The sequence below is a fragment of the Temnothorax americanus genome, unplaced genomic scaffold, assembly GCF_048541705.1.
Source record: "Temnothorax americanus isolate GAGA-0224 unplaced genomic scaffold, ASM4854170v1 Scaffold3, whole genome shotgun sequence".
In the NCBI taxonomy this organism is placed as follows: domain Eukaryota; kingdom Metazoa; phylum Arthropoda; class Insecta; order Hymenoptera; family Formicidae; genus Temnothorax; species Temnothorax americanus.
The window spans coordinates 7,251,422-7,272,241 of record NW_027509442.1 but is presented as its reverse complement, the minus strand read 5'-3'; the positions used below and the strand labels follow the sequence as shown (position 1 = coordinate 7,272,241).

At 39.1% G+C, this 20,820-nt stretch overlaps 2 protein-coding genes across 3 annotated transcripts in view; one reads left to right on the top strand and one right to left on the bottom strand.

Annotated features, from left to right (window-relative positions):
- Positions 1 to 20,820, bottom strand: part of LOC143900272 (uncharacterized) — a 227,408-nt gene that overhangs the window by 186,424 nt on the left and 20,164 nt on the right. The window lies entirely within an intron of this gene.
- Salm (spalt major) lies at positions 759 to 20,614 on the top strand. The gene is made up of 9 exons (XM_077411332.1): positions 759 to 891; positions 1,012 to 1,177; positions 5,690 to 9,052; positions 12,109 to 12,242; positions 13,209 to 13,496; positions 14,025 to 14,388; positions 15,042 to 15,190; positions 15,409 to 15,582; positions 16,279 to 20,614. Exons 2-9 carry the CDS (start codon positions 1,048 to 1,050, stop codon positions 16,675 to 16,677), a joined length of 5,001 nt encoding a protein of 1,666 aa, XP_077267458.1. The 5' UTR covers positions 759 to 891; positions 1,012 to 1,047; the 3' UTR covers positions 16,678 to 20,614.

Below are 20,820 nucleotides of genomic sequence, written 5' to 3'. Positions count from 1 at the left end.
AAGGATAACGTGTTCCCAAAGAACTATCCCTTTTTTTGGTTTTTGTCATTAGAAAGAGACAGTCGTCAAAGAAAGATTTCAGTAGACGCGCGTGACTGCAATTGCGACACGAAGCGATCGCGATCACATGGCTCTGTAGCTGCTCTACGCGACGAAGTTCACGCGGAATCGATCATCGCGCAATAATTCCGTCGCGCTTGCCGCGTTATCCCTCAGAAATCGCGGAAACGTAACGGCCGAATTTATTCGCGGGCCGCAATTTATCGTTGGGATCGCGCGCGAAATGGCTGGAATCTATTGCGCGCGGCGCGACTAAAATCGAGCGCAAATCGGCGCGGCGCGGCGTGGCGCCGCGATTCCGGGCCACCCGCTGGCGAACATCTGGGGCTGGGGGATATAGGAGGGTTAAACGCGGGCGGCGTAGGCGGTGGCGCGACGAGGCGAGCTCGTCGACGGCAGGGTATCCGCGCGCCCGGCGCACTGGATAATAATTAATAACTCGACGGTGAGTGGCTCGTGCAAGCGCCGCCCCCTTTCCCCCTGATTTATGAACCGCGCCGCCTTCCATGTCATAACCGAGGCACCGAGCGACCGGTGGTGGTGGAAGTTCACGCCGTGGTATATCCGGAGTGGTGGGATACACAGAGGAAATCGCCGCGCCGCTCTGCCACCACCGTCGTCGTCGGTGATGGTGGGGCCTCTGTAGATGGTGGCGTTGCTCGCATACTCATGAGACTGGTTCTTCATCAGGTAGTTGCTTCTCGTTCCTTACGCTCGACGGTACGATGCACGAAATCTAATAATTGTTCAGGATATTTTTAATACGTTACTATATTCGACTGACGATGAGTAATCTTATTGTTAGATAGCATTTTGTCCATATATACATATGTATGTATATACATGTAAAAAATATATATTTATATATATCTCTTTCTTTTTGTTTATCTTGAGATAGTTACATTCTGCCGATTTTCGACTCAACCGTATCGTTATCAATATTTTTCATAGTATATATCTCAGTGCTATGTGGAATGACTGTGTGGAATGGCAAAGACGAAGACAAAAGACCCAGTGGAAGCTTTTGAATGTGTCAAATGGCGCATAACGGATCCGTTGAAGCTGTGCACTCGCAGGTTGAGGAAGAGCTTCCTCAAGTTACATCGACGAATACCCAGTAGGCCTACATATATACTTAGTTAACGTTGGAATCTTAAACAATTTATTTGCTTTTTATGCGACGAGAAAATATGCAAAATACAGTGATCACTCACTGATCAAATATATTGAATAACAATTATCTACAACTAACTGATTCGAAGAAGGCATTCGATAACGACCTTTCAGAGTGTATCAACATATAATATATAAATAAGTAAATATCTATAATCTGGCTACAGATATCTTTGTTTATGAATTTTTAAAAGAAATTCGTAACAATGATACGATTTGATCAGTTTCGTGAGGCATTGTAAATATTTTTATTTTGAATAAACGAATGATTTCGTTGTCTCGCGAAATCTTATGTTTTGGAATTTCAAAATCAATCGTTTTTAAATGGGATAGTATAATTTTATAGCATCGATAAATATAGAGAAATTTAATGAATTTGTGTGAAAATTATAATTTGGGATAGAAAATGCTCTATAATATTTATTCGAGACACAATTACGCCTCTTCCTTAAACATTTTCTTCGTATTATCAAAAGCAACAGAGATATTTTTAATTCTGATGTTGTTCCTAAGAAGCAATCCATGATATTACGTCTCATTGGGGATATATCAAGGATAGCTTGATACCTGTATAGTATCTTCTCATCATATAGTAGCATCATCTCATTAAAATTAACTTCGATCGTATACATGCATAAGTTTAACCTTGGAAAGAAATATTGAATTGGCCAATCTTTTGGCTAAAAATCTTAACCAAGTTTTTTTTTGTTATTATTATTATTATTATTATTATTATTTATTTATTTAGAAAACAGTTCTATACGTAAAACTGTAGATACTAAATATATTGTAACCATTTTTTATTCAATTTTTTATCATTTTTCAGGCAGCTTTACTTTTCTATTCCGAAGAAGTTTTCATTTTCTTCGGTGAGATGAGAAAAATGGGAAATTTCACGAAACTTTAATCTTTTCCAGATTTTCTTTTATTAAGAAAGAATTTTGTAGCATATTTTCGAATTTCTTCAAGAGAATCTTATTTGTTTGCTACAAAGGATTTCAAGATGAAAAACGGCAGGGGGGACAAGGCAAGACATTTATGTCAAGTTATCACAATTTTCTACGAATAGTTAAAGAAATATGAAGTCGGCATAGTTCCAATACTATGTTCCTCTTACAATTAATCTTAAACAATGAACCGGACGTGCATAATTAAATTGAACGATGTTCTGCCTCAAGAGCGGCCGTATATGTCTAAATATTATAATTAGAATTATAATTATACGAGTCTATAAAAAATTATAACTTTATATAATATCATAACTATATATATAAGTTTCTCACAAAATCCATTATTACTTTACATATATTGTAAAAATAAATTTAATGTCAATATGATTAATACAATTGACGATATAAGAGCTTTGAGGAAAATTTTATAAGAATTTTTATAGAATTTCTAAATGATTGTAGAAGACATACAAAATAAATAATAGAAAATTTAGTTTTTGAATAAATAGAGATAAGAATTATTTGAAAAAATTATTAGGAAAAAGAAACAGTTTATTAACTGTTTGACAGCTATAGCACTCGGAAAATAAAATTCCATTGTATAGTGTGCCACCTCCTAAAGAAGAACATCTTGTACCTTCGATTTTACGCAAAATCGGTAGCTTATTGTTAAAATGCGAGCAGCAAAACAGAGAGACAGTGAGCATCAACATAAAAATCGGGTCGTAAGTTACATCGAAATCTTATCACTGTTCTATTCAGTTCTCGACACTTTTTGTCAATTGTTTCAATTGATTTACGAATATTTATAAGCATTTGATTATTCATAATGTCTTTCCAACTCCATTAGTTGCACGTCGTGAATTTCTTGGAATAAAGATCAATCTTTGAATATCTTAATGACAGTCCGTTTTGGACTGTCCGTCTGAATCTTTTGTTTGGATCTGCGTGTATTTTGTTCAGCATTGTTATCGATTTTTCATCCATTTTTCATCTTCGCCATCATCATTTGTTTGAAAAATGGATCGTTTTTGTTACGTTTAAGCAATAGATCAAGATTGATTAATGGACTAAGTTTTTTTCGATCAGTTCATAAGATACCCAAGTATCACAGTTATAAGTTTGCGCAAATAATTTTCAACGGATTTCGATATAATATACATTCATCAATATTTTGATTCGATCAACTTTGGTTGTCCCGTGAGAACTTTCGACAAACAAATTTTCTGCACAAAACTGTAATGAACGAATAACAACCAATATATGTGTATCAGGCTGGTGATAGTTGAAAATTACTCTAATATGTATTTATTGTGTACATATACATATAGAATAATTTTCGACCATCACCATCCTGATATTAATTTGTTCTAAACAGTGTTATATAGTGATTTACGAAACTGATCGAATGTACTATACAATAATTATCTACGAATAACTAATACAAAGGAAGCAAGCGATGAAAAACGGCCTTTCAATATCAATATAACATATAAACAAACAAATATCTATGATCTTGCTTTAGATATCTTTGGTTACGAATTTTCAAAAGAAATTTACAATGATTTAATTTTAATCAGTTTCATGAAATCATGAGTCATTATACAATATATTCATCAGAAAATGCGCTAGTTATCTCCTACTCGGTCTTACGATATAACTCTCCATTAAAACTGAAACGCTATCTTACATGCTTAAATTAAATAATTCTTTAATTACGTAAGATGTATGTTTATGTGCATATGTATGTCTTCCAATTAAAAGAATAACTTATTTGTGAGAGGCGTATATAAACATACATCCGATTGTTAATGAGAAAGTATATGTGTGATTATATTCTCTGCACATGGCAAACAATTTTTGATTGTAATACATCGTACAATAACGCTGCAACATCGATTGCAAATGATCCAAAGACCAAGCAAGATTATAGAACCTCTTATTTGTCCAAAGATGCTAGATGACTTGGTGGCAGAATGATTAAGTGAGAAATTTAGGTTTGATTTCCAGCTCTATTATTAAAATATATATAAAACTCATAAAAAGGATTACTAGGCGTGAGACCCCCCCCCGGTTCAATGACCGAATATCAATATTTATTTATGCTAGAAAAATATAATTTTCTTATAATAGAAATAAGAAAAAAAAACTAATACAACTTTATAAATAAAGTGTAGTACCTACTGCATACTGTTTTCTTCAAAGATCCTAAATAATAAAAGGAAGAGTAGTTGGTCCAATATTTAAAATCAAACGTCTCTTTGAAATGTGAGATAGACTTATAATTATTTTATGTACTATCTTTAAGACGGTACATATAGGACACATCTCTATCTTCTTCGACTCCGAAAGAGCGTTTAACAATATCAGTCATCATGTTTTAATAAACAAGCTGAGGTATATTTGAATTTTTCTTGTTCTGCATTTCGCTGGATATATGTCTATTTAAATTAGAGAAAATGAACTTCGAGTTTCAGTCATTAAAGAGACAGAAATCGCTATTTTGACTTGTGTACTTCTCTAAGTTCTGTCTGTTCTGGTATATCGCTAACTATTGGAGTCTTTGTTATTCGTTCTTTATCTAACGGTCTTTAACAAAGTGTTAAAGCATTGCGAGTAAAATTTTTTAACTGATGACTTACATGCATATTGAATCAAGAAATTTACGTGACACGAAGTCGAAGACTGTCAATTAATTAACTGAGCATCTAATAAGCTTACTTTATCCAAAAAAGTATAGTTATAATTTTAAACATCAAAATAATATCTTACTCGACGAGTTTTTCTTATTGTAGTGGTTATATTATCATACCACGTATTGACCTTGTGAAACATCTTATCTTATGCATCTTGCCTTGGGAGAAAAAAAACACATGCGTGTGCATATATATAAATATTATAATACATTTTATTAATTTTTTTTATATTATTATTCTAGTTTCTAAAAAAGATGTAAAAATGTATTATAATATATTAGAGTATACTTAGATCTTCACTTAATAAATAGAGATTTATTCGCTCGTTTCCTTTATTTCTCTCTCTAATAAATATATAACTATTTTTTATATATAAAGAACATATTTCGATATAAAGAACCGGAAACCCGTTCATATCGCGATCATTAAGAATTCCGCTTTCGTCGTACATCCTGAGTGTAATATGTATATGGGATGTCAACTTATCTTTCATGTTAGCCTTGGCGCTCATGTTAATCGCCGAGTGAAACTTTAAAAGCACAGGTGCTGATGTATCTGCCCTCATTTTAATGTTGGTCGTATAGCTATCAGCTTACGCATATTCGCATGTAATATGAAAAAATCAACCTTGCCGTGAGGTACATGTGGAATCTATTAACCACGAGTCGTTTACAAAAGCAAATACATACGTATAATCCGTATACGTATATACGTATAATCATCCGAATAATATCTATGAATTAATATATCAATTATAGATTTAAAAAAATTGACTTGTTATTTATCAATTTTTATCATTTTATTTTGCAGGAGAAGAAAATGACTTTACATCAGACGGCGAAGAGAGCGGTGGTGGAGGAGGAGGTGGCGAAGAAGCCGTGGATCTCACAGCGACGAGATCTCATCAGGGCGATGATGATCCTATGGAAGAGGATGAGGAAGAAGGTATCGATGAGCAAGACGAGCAGGATGAGGACGAGGAGGGCTCGCGCAAACAGATACATCATCGCCAAGATGCGGAGAACAACAATAACTTTGTGGAGAGCGGTCTACCTACCGCCATATTCCCGCCCGCTGGAACTAGTCACGTCACCCTCGAAGCCCTTCAGAATACAAAAGTGGCGGTCGCCCAGTTCGCCGCCACTGCCCTCACTGGGGCAGACAGTGAAGCGGCGCTGCAAGACTTGGCATTTCTGGAAAACACGCTGTGCACCCTTCAGAATCAACAGGTATTACAATTACAGCTGATTCGACAACTTCAGCAACAATTATTGATCACTCACGGGCAATCGGTAATGCAATCATCGGCGACGGAGCCAACTGATAGCAAAGAGGCTTCGTCGTCCCCTATTATTCATCCAAAACCATTGTCGAGTCTCGCGTCACCTCCTTCTTCTCGTCCGCCGAGTCATCATCAGCAAACATCACCGGCGCCGCTGACGCCGAATCTGCTTCAGGAACGACCCACCTCGACGAGCAGCGCATCTCCTTTGAATCTACCCCTATCGTCGTCCGGCGCGACGTCGACCGTCATCACGACCACCAGCAGCCAAATGCCGATGCCGCATCAAATGCCGCCGCTCTGCTCGATAAGCGCTTCCCTTGCTTCATCGATCATAACGAATACCGATCCGCCGCCGCTTCACGAGCCAAACACTCTGGACATTCTTCAAAAGCGTACTCAGGAGGTATTGGATAACGCGAGTCAAGGGCTAGCCAACAATTTGGCCGACGAACTCGCGTTTAGAGGCAAGGGCTCGCGACTCTCTCCTTACGATTCAAAATCGAGCGGTGGTCGCGGCGAGCCCTTCTTCAAGCATCGATGTCGCTTCTGCGGCAAAGTCTTCGGTAGCGACTCGGCGCTACAAATCCACATACGATCCCACACAGGTGAGCGACCCTTTAAGTGCAACGTATGTGGCAGTCGGTTCACGACCAAGGGCAACCTGAAGGTCCACTTCCAAAGGCACACGGCCAAATTTCCACACGTTAAGATGAACCCGAATCCCGTTCCAGAACATTTAGATAAATACCACCCACCCCTCTTGCAGCAAATCGCTTCCGGGCAGAGGCCGATGCCGTCCCCGCCGCCGCCACCACCACCATCCTCTCATCACCCCTCGTTTCATCCGGCAACAACGCACGGTTTCCTCCCACCACAACCGCCCATGCCTTTGAGTCTCACCTTATCCAATATGACGCCTCTTTACCGGTCCCCAGTTATTAATCACCGGGACGATCAAGATGTGCCGGAGAATCTTAGTAAAGTACCCATAACCACCGCTCCACAGACATCTCCCACTTCTCCCGCTGCCATGTTGAATTCTCGTCATTCCTTTCACGACAATCTCCATCAACAACATCAAAAGCAGCAGCTTGAGCAGAGAGAGGAGATAAAGCTCGAGCAGAGATCGCCCGGGCAGGAGCAGTATCAACAGCGACCGATGAGCCGGGAAGGCGCCGAGCGAATAACACCCAAGAGAGAACCTGAGGAAGCGGAAGAAGCCGCGGAGGAGGAGAGCGAAGATTTTGAGGAAACCACGAGACGATACCTCAATTCACCCCAATCCGCGAATCCACTGTCCCAGCCGCAAACGTACGAGGATTGTAGTATGGACAGCAAGATCAGCGGACGTTTAGAGGGCGACGGAGAGATGGAAGTAGACGAGGAGACAGAAGAGCAACCTGAAAACCTTTCGGGCAGAGGTACGATCAATCGTTTGCCTCAACAGATCATGGCGTACCCAGGGGCATCGCCGGCCAGCAGTAGCGCGAGTAGCGGTAGTCTGCAGACATCCTTCGCCGGTATCCTGTTCCCAGGTCCGCCGGCTCATCATCAAATTCCCGGTCTTCCTGTTTCGACCCAGGCAGGACCAACTACGACGTCCGGAAGCGAAATGATCGATCCGGCCAAGGATCCAGCGATTTATTCGACTTTACTACCGCGGCCTGGCAGTAATGACAATTCCTGGGAGAGTTTGATCGAAATAACGAAAACTTCGGAGACGTCCAAGTTGCAGCAACTAGTCGACAATATCGAGCACAAGCTGAGCGATCCTAATCAGTGCATCGTTTGCCACAGAGTGCTCTCGTGCAAGAGCGCGTTGCTGATGCATTATCGCACTCATACCGGTGAGCGTCCCTTCAAGTGTAAAATTTGCGGTCGCGCCTTCACGACGAAGGGCAATCTGAAGACCCACATGGGAGTGCACAGAGCTAAACCGCCGCTCAGAGTGTTGCACCAGTGCCCAGTGTGTCACAAGAAATTCACGAACGCTCTCGTATTGCAGCAGCACATACGCCTTCATACCGGGGAACCTACCGATCTCAGCCCGGAACAGATCCAAGCTGCAGAAGTGAACGAGTTCCCACCCGGTTACCATCCGCTGGCGTCTTTCCTCCCGCAAGGATTTCCGCCGCTACATCCGACCGGCGCGAGCTTCTCCTTGGGATTCCCACCATCCAGGCAAACGGCCATCGAGCAACATTCGCAAGAAAGCGACATTGACGCGAAAGAGGAGTCTCAGCACCAACGACAGAGATTTATGGAGGAGCACAGCGAGGAGATGGAAGATCAGGAAGACGAGGAGCAAGATCACAGAGAGGACGACGAGAGGTGCGAATTGAATCGCGACAGGCGTAGCGTCGAAGTCGAAGAGGAGCAGGACCACGAAAGTCAAGATACGACCGAGCACAAGGACGTGACGCTTCCTATATTTTCGACCTCGTTGGCGGCGCTCGAGAATCAAGTGAGGACCATCACGACGACGGCCACGACTGCGAATGTGGCCAGGTCGCCGTCCTTTCACCGATACAACGGTAGCGAGAAGAGCACCAGCCCGCCGACCTCCGGTGCCCCGCTCGACTTGACACCCCGCGCTTCGTCCACGCCAGCGTCGGTGGCCTCAGCATCGCCGACGCCGCCACCCCAGACCGCGCCGCATCATCCACCGAATCCCTTCGGCATGTTCGCGGGTCTACTTCAAGCGGTCTCGTCCTCTCCTACCACCAGCACGATAGGCACGTCGAACATAAACAGCGTCACCTCGATGAATGCCGTCAATCCGGGAAGCGGGCCCGGCAGCGGACCACTAGCCTCGCTGACCACTTCGGCGGTACTAGCCGCATCGTCGACTTACAATCCGCTCGGCCTAGCTGTCGGAGGCCCAGCAGGTAGGAACTGCTAGCATCAGGGCGGGCTGCGGTTCCTGCTACACCTTGTCCCTCGTCCGAACTATGATCACGATTCTTTACTGCGAATCGCTAAGTCCAGTATCGCCGAGTATACCTATCTCCGTGACGTATCCATCTTGTCCAGTTTCATGTCAATGTCCTGTTTGTGGTGTAGCTGGACCTAGCACTCCCATTCTCCCGTTATATAACTTTCTTCTTCTTGTTATCTTCGTTTTAATAATCATCTTTATTTCTTTCTCTTTATCTCTCTTTTTTTATGTTTACTATGTATCTATAATATATTACAATATATTTATGTTATTATTACTCTCCTTATCGTTTTCTTTTTCTACATTTCTCTTGATGTTATGCGATAATTTCTGTTTCTCATTGTATTCACGCTAACTCTTGCGATGCCGCGTCACGTTTATACAATGTGTAGAATGTCTTTGTGATTTTCGTCGTATTTAAAGCGGTACAATTTCGGTTTATTTATTTTGGTTTATTCATTTATTTTTTTATTTTTTTTTTATTTAGAAAACTAAAAGTGAAGACTCGGCCTCAGTATTAGAAAACGGCTGGAAGTTAATCATTCCACATTAATACAATAACGATTGGTGTCCGCTCACATTGGAAAAGATACAAAAAAAGCAAGGCAAGTAGGCAAGTAGGTTTTGTCTGAGATATTTAAAAAAAATGGCAAAAGAGCGAGCAATAATAAGTAATATTCTTCAATTTTATTAACTATTTCTATTAATTTGAAAGAGATAGCAATATATTTATAACTCAAATTAATAACGATAATATACATCATAAATATCAGTCGTTTTGTAATGCGTTAATTTCTTACCGGTAATTAATACCAGTATTTTTACTTTATTATTAAACTTAATGTCGCGTCTTTATTTAAGATGTGTTTAACACTTTTAATACTCACGTGCATGTTAGGAAATAAATGTGATAAATATGTATACGATATTTACAGAATATTATAATGCATACAAGTTGTATACGATGAAGCTTAGAGCAAGTTAAAATGTGGATCTAACAATAATATAATTGAATACTGAGGGTGATTGAATATATAGTTCAGTTTGTTACATAAAAGTATATTAGAAATAGATTTGTTTTTTATTTTATTTTTAATGAATGTTCTATAAAAAAGAGAGGGATTAGTTTAGTTTAGTTCGATATGTTTCATTTAGTTCGTAGTCAATTGACAGCTGAAGAAGACCTGAGTTTCTACTTTTGTGGGAACTAATTCTCGGAAAATTATATCTGAGAAAACATTAACGCGAATAAGAAACCAATATAACTATTATCTATAAAATAATTTTAGAAACACTAAAATGTACAAAGTAAAAAGTACAAAGCAATTTTTGTGTCGCACTAATATTTGCACTTATCTGTTTATATTAGTATATTATATTATATTGGTATAATGATTAAATTATTTTATAAAAAAGAAAATTAACGTTTTACCTGGTTTTAAAATAAATGTGATAAAAATTTATCCTTCCCATATCCTTCCCCACGATTACGACTTAAATATATATTATCAAGATCATAATATTGAGTACCGTAATACAAATTTTGGCTGTCGCTTATTATTAATCATTTACTATTCGTTTCAAAGCTATATTAACAAAAAGAAATAATAAGGCATGCAATGATAGAAAATGTAATATAGTAATTGTCCGTTGTAACATGCATTTTTTAGTAACTTAAGAGTTCATCACTGTTTTCATTAAATGCAAAGTGAATACATAAATAAGTTAGTTTCAGATAAAGATTAGGTTCGATTAAAGCACTAGGCTTGTTTTTTTAGCTTAATTTTTTGCACGATTAATCTTCTCATTTCTTCTCCAACACGAAAAGAAAAAAGAAAAAATAAACAGTGCAAGTTAAGCTAAAAAGAACAAGCCTACTAATTATTGCGCAATATAAAGTACATTTCTTTTCGATTTTAAAGTAGAATTTTATGTAAAATATTTAAAGATTTCAAAAATTGAAAAGTAAATGTGTAGGCGGAGAACAGGCGAAGCCAGCACTGCCAAACTAAATCGTAAATTAAAGAAATTGAAATTTTTTCAGAATGGAATGTAGGAAAAAGGCCCCTTCTCTCCCTTTTTACATACTTACACTTTTACTTATCAATTTTTTATCTCTAACCTTACAATCCCTATTTAAAATCTATTTATATTCGTTGAGATACCGCATCTTCTTATTTGATATTTATTTTTATTCAATACTCTTTAACCAACTTCTATTTATGTATTAACAACTTTTTTATAAATAAACGACGACTTCAATCTTCATCTTTATTACAGTACTCAGGATAATGGCCTTGACAATACACGTTATTGGAAAAAAATACTGGGAAATAAACTTTTATCATAATTTCTTTTTGTATGTATTTATTCTTGCACCACAATTCACTCTCATCTTTTCTATTATTCTGTTTCATTTTATTTAAATAAATTTTTTTCGTAGTTATTAGTAAATACCTGCTGGGATTGTGAAAGCCAATTTTACCACAGTTTTTTTTAAAAAGGCATAATTTTAATTGTTAAAATACGTAAATACGTGGCAGTCGAATACGTTAAAAAAAAGCGCGATCAGCATAGCTTTTAAATTACTTGTTATTAATTTTTCACATACTAATATTTCAATACTAATTGTTCCATTTGCGTGAAGAAAAAATTGCCACTATATTTGTCAAGAGCCTTCGATAATAATCAACGCGTTAAAATAATCGTTTCTCTCAAAAAGATACAAAGCCAACTGAGTCTTTTCCTATAACGCGTCCTAAATCAGAAATTCTTCATTTCATGCAGAACGTCTTCGCTAATAAAATTCACATAAAAGTTATGCTGATCACGTTCTTCTTTGACAGACTGTATATCACGTTTTAGGAATTGCGAAAAAAATACATAATATACGGGTCATTGATAGAGCAAAACGGGAACGCGATGTATTAAAAATTTCGAAATGTCGAAATATATACGCATACGAAGGTTCGAATCGAAAATGTAAAGAGATACAATTTGTTACAGTGCGTGGCAACACCACATGTAAATTCTGCTACAAGACATTCGCGTGCCAATCTGCATTGGAGATTCATTACCGGAGCCATACGAAGGAGCGACCTTTCAAATGCACCATATGCGATCGAGGTTTTTCTACGAAGGTAATTATAAATATATTTTACCTCGAAAGCGAATATTGCGAATTGCTAATATTTCTCTCTCTCTCTCTCTCTCTCTCTCTCTCTCTCTCTCTCTCTCTCTCTCTCTCTTTTTCTTTCTTACTCCCTTTCTTGTTTGTATATGTCATCTTTTTTGTGACTCATATTTCGATGTCGTAATACCTTGTTGATTATGACACGTTTAATTATCTCGATATTATATCTTGATATCTGCATATGTAGGAATATCCTCTGCTATAGGAATATTATTTTATTTGAATAATTTCCACACAAAAACAGACAGATTTATGTTGGAATTGATATAACTTAAGCTCTAAACTTCTCGAAACTGTTAAGAGGCATCATAAAACAATGTTGTTTAGAAATATCTGCACATATCTTCAATCATGATTGTATAATACCTTGCTAAAAATTCGAATTAAATATTGTTACTTTCAGAAAAATTATCATCCTACTTTACTTCCAAAAAATATATCCTGAATGGAATGCTCAGATACCCTACGATAAATACAAGTACAAAAAGAGAAAAATATGCACAAATATGTTAATCTTTCGTATGTTCAGTTGTGACGTAAATAAAAAGCACCCTGCATACACATTTATTTAAATCTCAAGCATTAGTTTAAGTTCAAGTTGTTGACCACCATATAAAATTTCCAGAAAATTTAGATAATATTGTTGCAAAATTTGTTCTGGAATATGTACGTTGAATGATAAAACTATATTAAAAATAATATATATTATACATACATATATATCAGCATTATCGCTAGCACTATCGAACGCACTATGAAAATATATGCCAGTCTTTAAGGATAAGTCGACAATAAAACCTTAAAAATCGCTAATTAAATATTAGAAATACCTCATTCGTCACGCAAAGCTTCTCTTTGATATATCTATTCACACCACTTCTATACTCTTCTCGTTGTTCTGCTGTACTTTCAGAACGATGATTCCGGTCAGCAAGTATGTTCCTGCGCGGACCAACCCTTCGCCGCGAAGGGTCCGATTCTCCCACAACCCAATCCCCAATATCGCTCGTACCCGGCGAGACCGGCCGCCGGAAATAGTGAGAAACCGAAACGCAGGCGGCGGCGGCCTGAGGAACGGAAGAACCGGGGGCGGACAGGAACAGGAGGGGGGCGAAGGCTGACGTCTGTTTATCCTGCCGTCCGCCTGCCCCCGCTGATGCCACCCGCCCTCGGACTTCTACCCTCGGACCACGTCTTCCTGGTAAGAGCCTCCTCTACCAGCAAGCGTACACGCGTTCGTTCTCATCTCGTGCAGTCGATAATGTCACGGCCAAGTCACAATTATCTTTTTCCGCGTAATAATATTATTTCTTCCTTCTTGCGATTGAACTGAACGACTTAAACGCAATAATTCAAGACGTAATTATCGTGAGATTAAGCAAAATGTATACATCCGCGCAAAACACATGCGATAACTTATCGGAATAATGCAACAACGTAAATATTGAATTACTTTGATTAAAAAAAAGTACCTTATAACGCGTTAAAATCCTTATGTGTAAAGTAACTTTAATATAAATATATAATTGCGAGATGAATTTCCCATTTAAAATAAAAAAGTATAAAGTCCCTCATGTATCTGTACTGTGGCGTTCAACGACAATATTCGCAGATCGCTAATATATTGTACACAGATGCCACACATGAGCAACAATGTTACGACTGTTCTTTTCTAGGAATCGCAGTCAACTGCTTAATTAAATACAATAGAACGTGTTTTGATGCGCAGGGTAATATGAAGCAGCATATGTTAACTCACAAGATTCGCGATATGCCGCCACATCTGTTCAGCGATCCCAAGCATCAACAGCAGCAGCAGCAGCAGCAGCAGCAGCAGCAGCAGCAGCAACAGCAGCAGCAACAGCAGCAGCAACCGTCGCAGCAACCGCCACAACCGCAGCTGCAACCGCAGCCGCAACCGCAACAGGATCAGGAGACTTCCAGAAGTCCAATGTGCGTCGACGATTCGAGCCTACCGCCCCCACCTCCGCCACCTCCACCACCCCCGCCGATGCCACCAACGTCCATTGAATCCACGATACCGGTAAAGAGATCGCCGGAGGGAGAGCTGCCGGCACCAAAGAGACCAGCCAGTAAGTATAATTTCGCTCGCGCGTTCGTTCGCTTTCATAAGGATAAGAAAGAAAAAAAAGAACTCAATCTGCTTCTTCATCGAGCGCCACACCCGTATTATCCGAATTCAGCTTCGCTCGGCAGATCCGATATCTCATTGCTAACGCGTTGTCAATCACGATTGGCAGCCCCTCTCGCTAACGAACACCGTAGTTTTGAAGTATCCAAAACGCTGCTGCTTCGCAACACGCTTGCTAGCCTCTTCCTTTTTTGCCTCCTGTCCATCATTATTTCCACACGCTTCGGAATTTCTGTGTACACGCTGGATTGCTGGTGGCGGGTTACGCTCATTCTGTTCGTCTCGTCATTCATACAGGGCAAGTTGGATTTCTTGTGGCTATGGTAGCATCGTACTGTCCATTTCCGGTGTTATGACATGTATAATTATTATCTTATTAGCGTATAAAAAAAAAACTAAAACTTTGGAAAGACCGCTGAGTCTATTCATGCCGCATTTTTCTAATTTTTCATGATCCTCAGATTTTCAAATCAATTTTTAAAAGCCTCGGATCGAAACTTTTACGAAATAACGATCCTTTAATCATCTGCCATATCGCATATCACTATCACGAAATCAGGGGCAGTTTAGCGAAACCGTTATGTGTATTTGCAGGCGTGCCGAGCAAGCATTTGTGCCAGATTTGCAATAAGAATTTCTCCTCGTCCTCGGCGCTCCAGATTCATATGAGAACTCACACCGGCGACAAACCGTTCCGATGCACCGTCTGCCAGAAGGCGTTCACCACCAAAGGCAACCTCAAGGTATAACACCATTAATTTTTTAGCCGCCGTCAAAAGTCTGAGTCCCTTCTACAAGTCTCCCGAAAGTCTCTTACTAACACCAGCCTAGCCGCTACCGCTTCTACTAACGCCAAAAACGCGTAAACGTCGCTCGAGCTCGATGAAAGATCAGCGCCTACCCGATCGAGATCTGACGCGACACCGCCTCTGATCGTCTCTCTCTTGCTTTTCTACCGCAGGTGCACATGGGTACTCACATGTTCACCAACGGAACGTCACGTCGAGGTCGACGGATGTCGTTGGATATACCTCCCCTGCCAATCACGCCCAAGGACTCGGAGTTTCTGCAACGGCGACCGGACCTTTTTTACCCGTATCTTCCCGCGCCGTTCCTTAACGGCGTCCAGCAAAAGGTAATGCTTATACCGCTCGAAGCGAGAAGCTATTCCGCCGGCATAATTCAAAGACGGTTATCGCGATAAGTTTCATATAGACATCGAGAACGTATAAATCTTGCTATCCCCGATGGAAATATTTTACTAAAAATGTAATGAAAAATTTTACTGAAATGTATTTGAAATGTTCTTTCAATTGACCCCATTTCATTATTATTCGATTAATATTTTAGTAAAAATTTAATTTTCAGTTTAATTCAATACATTTCATGATATCTAATATTTCAAAAAATTTGTAATTACTTTTCAACAATATAATTTAACTTTCCTTACATTATACAGTATTACCTACATTACATATCATAAGGACAATTAGGATTTATTTTGAAATATGTTCAGTAATTTTTCAATAACTTTCATTTCATTTTCATCGATTTTATAATACTTTCAGCAAAATATATTTCCTTCAGGCAGGGATAAGTTTGTGTTACAATCAACTCCGAGTAAATTCGCGGAAATTTTTATTTTATCGCAATTTCGACCTTTATATGTAACGATTGCTGTTCAACTTAAGATATTTAACGGTACTTTACGTAACGATTGAACTCTAGAGGCGTCACGGGGAGCCGCATTAACGATCACCGTTTATTTTCATTTTTGTATTAGGTAATTGCCCTCGAATAAACCTAACCAGACGGCGTGCATTACTTACAGCTGAACGAGATTTCGGTGATTCAAAGTAGCAACGGGTTACCGCCTCATTCCTTGAGCGCGGGCAAGTACGCGGCGAGCCTGTTCGGCTCGGTGTACGGTGCCGGCGCGGGTGGTTTCTCCCTGGACAAACAACCGATGGGGCCGACCAGCAACGGGCCTCTGGACGGCAAGTCCGCGATACCCTCGGGATCCATGCTCTTCCAAACACCGTCGCCCTCGCACTCGCCCGGCGCGTCGTCCAACGGCGGCAATCAGACGTCCGCCAGCGTGTCCTGGACCGGCGATACCCTTCAACATCATTTTGACCGAGAAACACCGAGTAGAACCGAGAATGACGCCACCCCGCCCACAGCACGGCTACCACCGCCACCGGCGAGGGGAGAGGGATTAGCCGCGTGAAACTTAACGGATACATATCTTTCCATCTAACTGCACGATAGGCGCGCGATCGTCCGTTCATAGCGGCCGAATCTCCGCCGCGTAAGAGGCTGATAGTATAATCGATACAATTCTCTCAGACTGAATTAGTTTAGAAGAAGAAGAGAAGAGTCGCGACGAGCGAATGTTGGCAGCGGGGGTAGTCTCGACCCCGCCATCCCTCCGTCCCAATCGGCGAAGGTTTACCATCGACTTATTTGGTCTTGCTAGATCATCAGAAGTGGAAGTTTTCAAACGCAATGATGCACCGCCTAGAAATGATTCCGCAAATCCCGGTCGGAACAGTTACAATATACAATGACTATTTTTTTCCGTGCTGTATCCGTGCTGCATTTCAAAGGAAGACAATCTTCGGAACTGAAAATACGCCTAATTTCTCACGTCGGGAGAGCACGATCGGAACGATCGGAACGATCACCGGGGACAATCGCGCGACCGAGCGTAGCTCGTTGGTGATACAGTTGCTTTTGGCATTTCTCTACGTACGAGTGACAACATATCCCTACGCCCCCCCCTATCTCTCTCTCTCCTTCTCCTTCTCTTTCTCTTCCTCTATCTCTTCCTCTCCCTTCCTTATCCCTTCCCACGCCCGGTAGTGGTTTTCAATGTCTGCAAACGAAGACACCATGTTCCTATTATCGCGCTAGTCTTAATATGCGTAAAAGGGGTCGGTAGATTCCATCGATCCGTCGACGGCTTCCGAGTAGGCTAGGACACCGAGAGTTTCAACCTCGATACGGATACTCTCGATACGCGATGAGGCTCGACCGCTGGCGCCGCTCGCGTTCATCGTTTATTCAAGCCGAAGCTCTCGTCGCGATGCGGGCGGCTGGGTGACGAGACGTTCCGTTTAAATATTGATCCCGCGCGCGTGCTCGATCGAGCCTCGTAAAACGTGCATAATAACGTATCTACGTTAACGATTCGCGAATCTCTCGCACGGGAGTCCCCGCGCTGAGACGCGACGCCTAGACTGAGCTCAGCTCGCGAGGGTAGGCGAGCGCAGGCATGTTGGAGCCGCAAGACACGTGGCGTCGCGTCCTTGCGGGCGTCCCCGACACAGTTCGACCGTCCATTCGCGACAGCGCGCGGTGGTCACCTCTCCGGGTTATCTAAGGCTACGTTATAAATACTTATATACATAACGATATATAAATACCTATACATTAATATATATATGCATATATATATATATATATATATATATATATATATATATATATATATACAAATATACATGGAGTAGTATATATATATGTGTGTATATATTATAAATATAAATATATAAATACATGATTATATATATGCGTATATATATACATATGTATACATACATACACTGTATTGATGCAATAGGGCGTCAATTGTGCGAGTTGTATATACGCGCGATTGTATATGTGTTGCTTCCGTTTGTTTACGATGTGTATGCGTGCGACGTGTATGTGCGATAGAAAAAAAACGAAATTAGAACGAAACAAATGCGAGGATGATGGAGTGTAAGTGTAATTTAGGAAGCGGGCCCGGCAGCGCCCCTCGCTGTGATATGAGAGGAGCAGCCTGCAATCACTAAACCAATGTACTTATATCTTGTATTATAGTATTATAATAATGATAAATTTATTATCGTTTACACGCATGAATGAAACGTATGCAGGAGGTACACAGCACGCGATGTATTGCGAATGTCTACGAATGCCTCGGAATCAGTGAAATAATTAAAAAAGAAATAACAGTACTATTTCTAATTAAACGTCCATCCTCCATACATCATCGGCGATGTTTGTGTTGTCGTTGTAAATATTCATTATTTAACGAAATTAAAATATTATTTTTAACTTGATAAAATAAATATTAATATAACATTTATATATATTAATTATAACATTTATAATAAATATTATAAATGTTATAATATTTATTATTATAATTATAACAATAAAGTTACAAAAACAATTGTAATAAATATTATAATAATAAATTGAGGTACTACAAATTATTATAATATTTATTGGAATTGTTTGTATCCGCAGATGCACCGCCCATATTAATTTATATGGCTTATATACAATGTTATTCATTTTTGTGAAACAAAAAGAAATTATCATTTGGATTGGAGGAATGATATGTCAGACGTTATTTAAAATTTTCGAAAACTTCTGACAGTCATTTTTTATTTTATTTTTCAATTTTACGAATGATTCGAAACAAATATTTGTTAATTTATACAAATATGAGAGAGACTATGACTATACCATTGGCTATGTTTTAATATATTTTTTTAAACGCGATTGTAATTATTAGAAAGTTAATTATATTCTAATAATAATTTATAGAAGAATTTTAAATATTAATCTTTTATCTGTGATTTTTTAGTAAATAACTTTAGTAAAAAAAAAACATGTCTATGTAAGTAAAATATACATTACTACGACATTCGACACATTTTAACGGCATAACATTTACAAAATCTTTTACATTTATGATTGCGCGTAATTCAGCTCTTTTATCAAACGTCAATTGAAAATAGCCGATAATGACTTGGTACAATAGTATATAATCATATCGTTATTTAATCAATTACTGAACGATCGAAGCATCGCCAATGAAACGTATACCACACATTTACAACGTGCACTAATTTATAATTTATTTATTATTCGCTTTTTTCGCGAAGTTTCGATTCTGGTACCTATCGTCTATGTACATCTACCGTATCCACATAAAAAATGTAATTCTTTACATAAATAATACCAAATATTTAATAAAATCGCATATGTAACGAAACAGATATTTTTTTTTCTTAGAAAAAACATGACAATATATGTTATATTGTCAACAACGGATATCCAACATTGCGAAAAAATATTATTTGACTCGGTAACACAAAAATTTACCGTAATTTTAAACTTACCCTCCGCATTTGCAGAAGCAATATTGAAACTCTCGGATGTAAATTTCACTTGATATAAAATTTGTAAACAAAATATTTTAAATACTTGCGGTGGTTAACGATAAAAAATTATGTTATGTGAATTATTGAAAATGAATGACTGAATTTTTATACGTGCGGAGGAAACTATTTATGTAGGGTGAACTCTAATTTTCGTCGAAAAGATTATTTATTGCCGCAACGCTAATTATTTTACTTCCGATTAACTTTCTTCGTAAATGTAGCCACGGTACACTTAAACATTTTATAATCTCTGAAATTCGTGAAAGGTCTGCGTGCATGTTAAATATGATATCGTGATCAGTATGACTGACACGAGATGAAATTTTACGCGTAATCGATCCTACATGTATGTACATATTCACAAATTAATACTCGTGTAATACGGCTTCTATGTATCTTCTCCTTTTTAAGACGAAAAAGCCAACCTTACACGTAACACAGCGAATTACGTTACAGCGGTACGCATGCTACACGACGACACAACTAAAAATAAAGTGCGCATGCAACTAGAAAAAGAAAACATATACGCACCTCCAGTGAACACACTTCGTCGATAGAACAATTCATCCGATTTCTAGTTAGAGAGAAAGATTAACAAGGGTTAGGGAAGATCCCGGAAGAACTCTCTTTCTCGTCGCGTAACGTTACCGAAAAAGACAGGAAAAAGCCCCCCAAAAAAAGAAGAAAACAAAATATGTCACTCGAAGCGAAATTGTCGCTTCTTCTAGGTACGTCGCGTCCGCGAAAAATCAAAATCGCTGATAGCCGCTTGCTAACTTTACCAGTGGACAGTGTGTTCTTTCGTCTGCGGGAGGATGAGCCGAGAAACTTGCGAGTTCCGATAGCCGTCGAGGTAGACTTGACTCGACCAAAGAAGAAAGAGCGATTGAACTTGATGCATCGAAGCATATCGACGTTTTGTACTTATCAAATCAGATTATATTTTTACGTTTTCGAAAAGGAGGGAGACGCGCTGGAAAGAATGGGGAAAAATATATATATATCACCGGATAATATTCGTCTTCGATGTGTAAGAGTCATCTTAATAGCGGCGGTGTAAATTTATTCGTATCGAGGAGAGAAGTGCAAGTTCGATGTGTGAACCGTTCAAACGTTTTACCGATTTAACAATCCCGATCTTTAACCAGCTG

Excerpts from the sequence above, each read along its gene's own strand:
- Salm (XM_077411332.1), top strand. The coding sequence starts at position 1,048 with ATGGCAAAGACGAAGACAAAAGACCCAGTGGAAGCTTTTGAATGTGTC. Across the intron at positions 13,497-14,024 it reads CCTCGGACCACGTCTTCCTG|GGTAATATGAAGCAGCATAT; the intron begins GTAAGAGCCTCC and ends TTTGATGCGCAG. Across the intron at positions 15,583-16,278 it reads TTAACGGCGTCCAGCAAAAG|CTGAACGAGATTTCGGTGAT; the intron begins GTAATGCTTATA and ends CATTACTTACAG.